At 48.4% G+C, this 9,803-nt stretch overlaps 1 protein-coding gene and 1 pseudogene across 1 annotated transcript; both read right to left on the reverse strand.

Moving 5' to 3' along the window:
- Nucleotides 1–633: 633 nt before the first annotated feature.
- Nucleotides 634–8,816, reverse strand: LOC126520710 (endothelin-converting enzyme 1-like). Its single transcript, XM_072286665.1, has 6 exons — nucleotides 8,427–8,816; nucleotides 5,793–5,989; nucleotides 5,005–5,260; nucleotides 3,424–3,567; nucleotides 2,216–2,484; nucleotides 634–2,141 (listed from the first exon to the last, which is right to left on the reverse strand). The coding sequence occupies exons 1-6, from the start codon at nucleotides 8,814–8,816 to the stop codon at nucleotides 1,244–1,246; spliced, it is 2,154 nt and encodes a 717-aa protein (XP_072142766.1). The 3' UTR covers nucleotides 634–1,243.
- LOC126520970 (U2 spliceosomal RNA) lies at nucleotides 7,155–7,285 on the reverse strand (annotated as a pseudogene).
- Nucleotides 8,817–9,803: the final 987 nt, after the last annotated feature.

Here is a 9,803-nt window from a genome sequence, read left to right on the forward strand (position 1 = left end):
TCAAAATTCAGCGTTATAAAATCCGGAACATCCGGCGGCAAGAAGCCCTACTGATTAAGAAACGGGTTACCGCCCAAACACAATCAATCGTAGAAGCCGTTCAATATTATGCGCAATTCCATTAAGAGGTCCATGTGCTTTAGGTATACGCGGTAGCGTCATATAACACACATGACCCCATCGCACCATATTTGGAGGAGTGACGCGCGTATTGTGCCGGACAGAAATGCTGTCCGCCTCCGCACTACAGATGCCTTCCGGGGTGTATTCGACGCGAGAGACGACGACGTCGATTTTCACTTCTTCTTTCCGTAGTCTTCGAAGCGTAATGAAGCAACAGGACGAGGTCGTACCACATCCAGAAACAGGATGGCGTGAAGTCAAGTGACGCACGCGTTGACGAATCTAACGCCGCCGCTTATTCTCGTCATACCACGCGATAATATATCTCTCGGTCCCCCGCGGAATAGCGCATGTTGGTTAAGGATATGCGTAAAGTATCGCTGGCTACCTATTTCAAGCTTACGAACTTTAGTGGCCACGTGTGGAATAAGGTATATTGGTGCAAATTTGGTTGACCGTTTTCAGCTCGCCCTCTGACCACAGCCAAGCTGCAGAATGCTCAATGAGTACGCACAACAAGGGAGAAATTCTTATAGAATGTGTTGAATAGCGCTTGGGTACTTGGATAAACGTCAGCAGCTTCACTCGGACACCTCGCTCGCATGAGCAGAAATATTTGAATAATGTCATTGTAGCAGATCCCTTAACTTCTCTAAAGTGCATGTGTAGCACTCAGCTCTAATGTAGGGAATGTTTTGGCAGACTGGCTGAAAACATGAGCACCGTAGGGAAGAAAACATTGTTTTGCGAAGATCAAAGTCTGCGGCTGTATGGCAGTGGCTTACCATGGACATTGAGCACAAGTATTTCCGCAGGTGCGATTACAAGGCTGCGAAACAGGTACAAGAGCTGTCCACTAAGCAACATTTTACCGTAATGAAAAAAAAAAAGAAAAGACGGAAACCTTGTAATGCTCGAAAAACGAAACAATCAAGAATTGCTTTCAGTGTTGTTTACTCACGTCTGATTTAAGGTTCATTGATCGTAAGCAATCACTCTTTAGCGTCCTAAATGTATGGCGTAACCGTGGCTCTATTACAATATTTCATTCCGGCATCAGAAGTTTTTTTTTTTTTTTTTTTTTTTTACAGCTGACTCAGCCATGCGCTACCAGAGCTCTTCACATAAAGTCGCAACGAGTCGAGGGACTCATAGTCGTTCCCGAGGCGCAGTCGAACGCCTCAGCAAACTCACGCATGTTCATAAGCGGCACATTACAGCGCAACCTCGGCGGGGAGTACGATCCGGCGCCCTGCTTGTCCTCCGTGGAGCACCACTTGAAGCAGCTGCTCAGAAAGAACAGCTGCTCGTCCGTGAAGCCCGCCAGACTCGCAGGAGCCGCTGGTCGCGAGCCGCCTCTCACCGCGCGGTACGCTCGGTACGCCTTGAGCAGACCACCCGAGTCAGCGAAGTTCTCGGTGAGCGCGTAGTCTCCGTGCGCGATTCCTTCGGCCCACGACATGGTGTTGTACATTTGTCGCAGGCAGTCCAGCCGGTTCTGAAACTGCACCTGCGACCCGGCCGTCCACCAATCCCTGCGCTGGCCGCTGCGGTCGTACAGTCCCGTGTCGGGATCGAAGGCGTGCGTCATTTCATGACCGAGCACGTGGCCCAGGCTACCCAGGTTGTAGGACTTCGGGTAGCCGGCCACGTAAAAAGGCGGGTGCAGGATTGCCGCCGGGATCACCATGACGTGGTAAACGGGCAGGTAGAAGGCGTTGACCACGGTCAGCGGCACGCTGACATCGCCCTCTGTCGAGCCGTTGGCGCTCAGAAAGCGCTTTGCGTACCGTAACTGCGCCGTCCTGACGAAGTTCATCAGAGTCAGGTACGAGCCTGCGCTGCCCATCGCATTCAGGTACGGGTACATCAGTTGTAGGGCCTGGTCGGACGCGAGGTTCTTCGGCCGGCCCACGATGGCGCGGAGGGTGGAGAGCTTCTCGAACGCGACGGCTTTCGTCGTCTCGTCCATCCAGGATAGCGAGTTCATGGTGGCGTGGCCTCGCGGCGGATGCTCTCTTCCATGGCGGCCACGTCACTCACCGCGTCGCGTGACAGCCAGCGGCGAGCGAATACGTGCGCGAAGGCGTACGGCAGCACCGCGTCGGCGTCCGCGTAGCAGCGGCCTAGCATGTAGATGGTGGACGCCATGCGGCTGCCGCCGAACTGTGCCCGAACGAGTTGATGTGACGTCATGGGCGCCAGGGCGCCAATCACGTGCCACGTGATGTAGGCTAGCAGCGGTACCACGTCCTGGCTGGCCTGGGCCATGAGCTGGCCCAGTAGCACGAGTAGCTGCCAATTCATCACGAACATCTCGCTGCTCGGTGCCAGAGGGTCGGGCAAGTACGCGTTTACTGCCTGAGTGTTGGAAGAATGGTTGAGAGCGTTTGTTGCCTGTGTTATTAGTCCATTGCATATTAATAACAGATGCTTGAGGAACAGCCAACCATAGGGGGTCAAAACCCATGGGCAACATTCAGGACATGCTAGCTACACTGTCACTCTGTATAATGTCCACGATCATACACAGAGAGAAAAAAAACAACGCGACCACAAAAAAGCATGCTGGAAAGCAAGGCGACAGAACTAGAACTAGTTTTGTCGCAGCTTTTGTCTTCGCACTTACCTCGTGCTTTTTCTTTTTTATTCATGTTCGTGTACTGACTCGATCAACAACTTAATTTGCTAATATATACTTCATCATCGTGTAGTTCAGCAGTGATTTATCTTGACTGCCGAAAAAATAGCCAAATTTATCCAGGTCACATAACGGGACGAAATAGGCGTGGCAAGAAGAGCGTACTTCCTTTCACACAAACATGACAAAAATTTTACGAAATGTAATTTGCCAGCATAGGACAAGCCTGTTCGCTTGCGCTATATGTATCTGCATTCACGCTAAGATGGGAGCCTTGCACGTGTTGTCACCTCCGTTTTGTGCAATGTTCTTCCATTCAGTACTGCACCGTCGCTCCGAAAACTTCCGAGCCCCTAAAGCTGCCCCTCGATAGAAGCAGTCGCTGCACTTAAATGATACTCATCGATGATTTATGAGCCAAAATTTTCAAACCACGCACACTGACCGTGTACACGAGTGACACGGGTTGCGACAGTGTGTTTCAAGCAAACCTTAGTTCCACATGAGAGCGCAAAGGAGTGTTATTGAAGAGCGATGTTTTTCTCAGTCGTTCGGTAACAGCTGTGCTGCACTCGCTGAAGCCGAAGATGAGCTTTAGGTGGAGGCAAACTTGAAAACCCGGTGGACAGTTCTTACTCGAGAACACTTGAATTTCTCACCTCTAGCCATTCACTTGTGTTAAGTTCGGGTCCAGTCACTTCGTCAAGCTGGCTTAGCAAAATGTACCGCATATCCGTGTCCGTGCGGATTTCGAACGTCGAGGACACCATGGCCGAGAGGACACGGTTGTCCACCGCGAGGATCTGCGTGGCATCAATTCAGTGGACATTAACATCTTTTCGCGACAAACAGCGATGAATTGTTCGAGCGTTTTCATTAGTTCACTTTCCTTCCGGCTGCAAACTTTTTTTTAGGTAAATGTCTTTGGATAAAAGAAAGGAGACTATGGCCAGAGCAAGGCTGTCGCTTAATGCCATAGATATAATTTAAAGATATCTACAATCGATGCCTTTCTTGTGGCTGACACAAAACCCGTTTGTTCCCGTCAGTGATCAATGGTGACCTAAGACCTATTTTCCTATCTTTTTAATCACAAATATTCGAAAGGTACATGAAAGGGAAAAATTGGCATCCACCCGAATCCCAGGACGAAGCTACAAAGCAAACCCCGACGGGTTTCTCACAAAGAAAGCCTCGCAGTTGAAGAACAATTCGTGCCAGAACAGGGCAAATTTTTCTTCAACCGCGAGGCCTTCTTTCTGAGCAATCAGTATGGGTTTCTTTTGTAGCTTCTTGCTACAATTCGGGTGGATGCCAATTTTTCGCTTTCATGTACCTTCCTGCACCTTGTGGGCTTCCGAAGAACTGATTTGCCAAATGTTTGCAGGTGTACATTCAAATAACACACTAGGGTGAAAAACTGGCTTGGGAATGGTCTTATGTAATCGTAAGCCGAGTAACATGAACGAACCGTCATAGAACCTGCGAAGAATGTAAATGAGCTACCTGTAGAGTATCTACTTATTGTTCTATTTTGCGCAAGAAAGCATCCACAGGCCCGCTTTACAATTTCTCAATGCACCTAAGTTATGCAGCTGCAAGTGGCTAGAAGTTATGTACGCTGTTTTAAGAAGTTCGGTGCGTGAAAAAGAAAGAAATATAAGTATGTAATACCTGGGTTCTCACAATGAACTATAAGCTTCATGCACGTCTGTGTTGAAGCGTTTCGTACGCATTACAATAATTCCGTATGTTTTCCGTACAATTCTGAGAAACGTTACGGAATTTATATGGAGTGGCATAGATTAATATACGGAAACATGACGAATTATTCGAATGGCATATGGAACGTTTACATATTAAGCAGTTATATACATCATATTAATTGATGTCCTGATGTATACGGGCACCTCAATGCTTAGGTACCTCATTTTATCATTAAAGAAAAAAAATGGGGGTAGCCGATATTCTACTCTAGATGAAGAGTAGGTTATCCAGTTGTACAGGCGATGTAATGCGCATAAAACATACGACTGGTGCTCTAGTACTCTTACAGAATGGGTAACAAGAAGCGAAATGTACAGTTGAGGAGAGCAGAGAAACAAAAGGTGACAAGATAGCGATCCGAGGCAAAGCAAACGTAATATGAGATCTCTGGGAGATGCCTTCCTTTTGCAGAGAAGACATGATGGTGACGATTATTATGTTACTGCTGCAGTATAGTAAGTTCTTGAACTTGCATTTTGGACTGTGCCCCTATCGGCGGGGACACCAGAGAGGAGGTCGGAGGCCTTGTCGAAATAGGCGAGCAGCGTTCCTTGCGCCTGCAGCCTGTCTCGGACAACGACCCATTCGGTCACGTACGGACTTGAGCCTAGGTGGAGGGCACGGTAGCCTGGCCGCCGAAAATGCGCATCCACGGTAAGCTGGAATAGTACCGGCAGACCCCAGTCCAGGGAGAAGGCGACTAGAAGGTCGAGTACCTTCTTCTTTGTCCTACAGCCGTCAGAAGCATCAGTATACAGAACATAAAGCGTCATGTCAGCGCGCACAACAAAAATGTAAGAACGCTGCAGTGCTTCCCAAAGAACGGCATAAAGCTTGAGCTAGTTGGTAAGGATACATAATGCAAAAAAAGGTAAGGCGTGCAGACACGGACACAAGAGAAGTGGACAACACGAACGAGTGTTTTGCGGTGCGCTGTGGTTGTCCAGCAGGTGAGTTATTTAGAAGGTGATAATTAAGACGTCTATCACGGTGCATTTCGTGTAGCAGCGCAGCACCACGTCAAGTCAAACGTGCACCCTGTAGTTCTAATGTTTTTTTTTTACATTTATTAGGAGCATCACATGCATTTTAGCATGCTCAACCAAGTCGCTCAACTAGTTGCCTTCCTTGCTACGGCTGCAGTACCTTCATCTATCCCGGAACATTTCGTGAGAACAGTTCAAGGCAAGCCTAAGATGTACTTTTCCGCTACGGCTACAGTCACTCCTTCTGGGCTCCGTACTATCGAAAGTAGTCGCACCTGAGCTTTGACGCTGGCCACGCCAGGTCGAAGCGCGCCATGAACTGACGAAGTTCGTTCAGATGGTCCTGCTCGTTGAAAGCCCCCTGAGCGCAGCGTTGAAAGAGGCGGGCCACACGATGCGCTGGACTCGGACCATCGCTCTCTTCCAGGACGAGGCTGACGACAGCGGCGAGGGCCACGCGACGCTGCAGACTCTGCACGCAGTCACGCAAGAGTTGGAGTGTCAGCAGTCACGTGTCTGTGCATCACAGTCTCGCCACCCTCGCGAAGCGAAACGCGACAACCGTCCACGAGAGCTCTATTGTTGTCTAATTATGAGTTACAGGCTTATGATCATTCCCATGCCGCAGATGGTCGTGTACCGAGGGAACCAAGCTGAGAAGACGTCCCTGTACTATGATACTGGAGGTTTGTAAAAGTGCTGAATATCGACGGATAGTCGGCCCTCTACGGCGCAACTTCGTATACTTTTGAAACGTTAACGGCTGGTGCAGCATAGTAGATGACCACTTGAAGGAAAGGAATGCAGTACATAAAGTGGCTCGCACGGCCATGAGGTTAACGACAAGGACGATGATAAACAGGCAAACTGTCACAACATCACGCCAGCGACGATGATGACGACGTCGCGATGGCTGTGAAGTCAAGGACACCGAATCGAATGATTGGTCGAGCCAAATGAAGTTTTCTGACGACAACTTCTGCAAAGGAAACATGACGCGATGAGGATTGCGGCAGTGGTAACACAAGCTGGAGGAAACATCTGAACGGCCCAATAGCACCGTGTTAAAACACGAAGGCGAGAACAGAAGCAAAAATAAACAAAATTGTCCAGATAACACGCGATGCATTCGGTTTGAGCGAAGCTTTCATTGGTGTTTGCCAGAACACTGTTGTTCTTTGGCGACAATTTGCGAGTATAGAGGACATGGCCATGTTGTACACAGTTTGACTACCTTTATTTCTGGCAGTGGAATGTACATTCGTACCGAAAAGCAAGCCATTCTTAGTTGAGTATAATTGTGCATCAATTAAATTATTACTAATCAATCTCTCTGCTCCATCTGACCACTACCAAGTGGTCACTCGTGGTCCAAGTCGATTTTTGTTGCGGGCTGGCGCTGCTCCACTTCGTGTTAACGAACCAGCTTGCGCTATCCTACGAAACGACGCTTCGCTGCATATCCAAGACATTCTCAATGTTCCACGTACTCAGCACACTTATTGGCCTCATTTTGTTAGTGCCGCAGCTCGCACCTGCGTTCAGTTTAACCCGATTGCCTGGTACCGCCTCTGTAGACGTTTTACAGCAAAGCTGTATGCCTCTAACCCCGAATAAGTTTGTCGTCTCCATACACAAAAATGTGGACCGATCCCGGAGGTAGTGCGATACCGGGCCGACCCGCGGCGGAGGTGGAGCAGGCTTCAAGCCCTCCGCGCCTATTTATAGTAATAAAATGAATAGTAATTAATGATAGAAATAAAGCAATACGCATTGTTTCAAGTCGATGGGTACACCACAATGTGGACAGAAAACGGACTCATGAGCAGGAGCCATTGCCACATATACCAAGGAAAAAATGTATGCACAACCACACACCCTTGACTCGTAAGAAGACAATGCCACTAACTGTTGCGATGTCTGTGCCGTACAAACGAAAGACGGAATTGTCATACCCACTGTGCACATACCTCCAGGCACACGCAACTGTGATATCTAGAAGTTCATGACCACGCACTTTGCATGGGTTAGCCGTGATGACACTACCTCTGTTACCATCGTCGGAGCCTGCAAGGTGGACATTTCAGAACCAGACAAAAAATTGTTCACTCAGTTTGCGGTACAAAAGTTCGGTTTGAAGTGCCACACTAATCCAAGTCACTCAGATATTCAACAATGGTCATGTATAGATTTAAGTTTGGCCCAGATTCTGCTTAAGGTTGTAACCGAACCAATCATGCCTCACAGTAATCACAAAACTATCGTCACTGTCCTTACCAAATGATGAAAATAAATACATGTACCCTTGTATAACCCTGTGTGATGTGCTACAGCTTTGCTGGTCGTTCACCTTCAAACAGTGGAATGGCTCCTTAATTTTTTCATTACAGCCTTTAGACTCCGCTCCGCTCACATTTCGAGATCTCAGGTGGCTGTAGGGGCCTGCGTCGAAGCAATATTTTCTTCTTCTCGCCACTTTCGTGGTGCTGTCCGCTGCCTTAAGTGATAAGTCACGGAGGGTCAAAGTTCGAGCTGACCTCATCAGCCATGTGATGATACTGGTGGTTGTATGGTGTGCTCGGACGCACGCTGACGCTCCGCTGTCCTACCTTCACGTACCGGTGGGAGCCAATTTTTAAACCTCCTTGGGGTGGGCGGCGGTGTGAAAATTTTTAGCCTCCACTCGGGCACCCATTCTCACCATGTCCAGGACCAGCCCACAGTGGAAGACTTCAGTCAGAAGCGGCACAGTCGGGAGAAGGGGCAGAAGACGCTTCGATTTAAAGGTGCTACTGTGTTGAACCGAGCACCACGAGAGTGGTGAGAAGAAGAAAATATTGCTTCGCGCCAAAACAAAATCTGGAAAAAAAGAGAAAACTCAAGTACAAAACGTGATATGTATTGCGTGCCTCGAAGTGGTTTTCTGCGTCCGGGTTCTCCTGCAGCCATCCAGCGCACACATAGCCATAGAAGTCCTGGCACGGGTCTACGTGGACTTGCTTCAGTGAGCGGGCGATGTCCGCGCCCGGGTCCAGGCAGTCGGGGTACGCACAGCCCATGGCCAGACGACGCACCAACTGAGGCACCGCGAACGTCAGAGCCAGCGTGGACAGCGCCACGGCCGAGACGAACACGGAGTACTGGCGCCAAGAGCGGGGTCTGGCGTCGTCGACAGAGCAATCCCCACTGGCGTTGCAGGCTGCGAAGTACCTGGAATCCAGCGGTAGTCTTGTCTGGGCGCGTTCTCTTAAATATGCCCGTGATTCGGGTCTCGCAAACTTCTCATAGCCAGCCGCCATCGGGCTCTTCTTTCTTCTTCTTCTTAATAATGGTGATAATGGCGTTGATTCCTTCAACCATAGTGCAAATCAACGAAAACAGGTCAATATAAATGGCCAAAGATCAACTAAAATGCATCTAAAGATAACAAATAAAAGGAATTGATAATAAATAAAGTAAAATAATCTGTGATAGAGTGATTAGACTTGCATAAACTACAAATGGTGAAAGAAAGCTAAAGATAATACAATAGTTGAGGAAAAGAAAATGTTGCGGTTAAACGTAACTGAACTTTTCAACTCAGTTATTACTATTTATTTATCTAACTTTTCTAAATTTGCACTTCTCTTACTTCAATTTTATAATGTAATGAAAGAATAATAAACCGCGAAAATATGTTACAGAATTAATAAAATTTAGAAACATTAACAAGACTGTATTCTTCTTTAATTTAGTGACATTGTTTTGACCTAGCTTCTCATACTGGGGAAGCTATGAGGGCTCTTCGGCCAATTCTCATGTTTTCTCTTAATATAAATCCTCGCGGATTTCAGCCAGAAAACAGCAAGTACGCGGCCTGTGTCGAAGCCTGGAAGGGGCTACAAGAAGGCCGCATCCCCGGGGACGTCGTTGGAAATGCCAGCCAGACGCCGGCATCGGTGACACCCTGCATCCTAACCCGGAGACCGCCTTAAAGAGCCCCTCGCCAGCCCCATAGCAAATTTTCGTTATACGCTGGAAGTTAGGTGTCCTCTAGGGAGCCTTCTGCAGCCAATATTTTTCAAATCGGCTCATTAATAGCTGAAATAGAAATATTTTAGTGTCGCGAACCAATGATTTCAAGAGGCGAGCTCTACTGCTAAGCAGTACACTCTCTCGACTCGCCCCGTCTAGCCTCCGTGAGCGACGTTCCTTCCCTGCGTTCTCCCATACCGGACCTCTAGGATCGCGTGACGCATACGTCATTGTTATACGTAATGGTCCTGACGCATACGTCATGGCCCTGT

This window comes from Dermacentor andersoni, chromosome 3, assembly GCF_023375885.2.
Source record: "Dermacentor andersoni chromosome 3, qqDerAnde1_hic_scaffold, whole genome shotgun sequence".
Lineage (NCBI taxonomy): Eukaryota > Metazoa > Arthropoda > Arachnida > Ixodida > Ixodidae > Dermacentor > Dermacentor andersoni.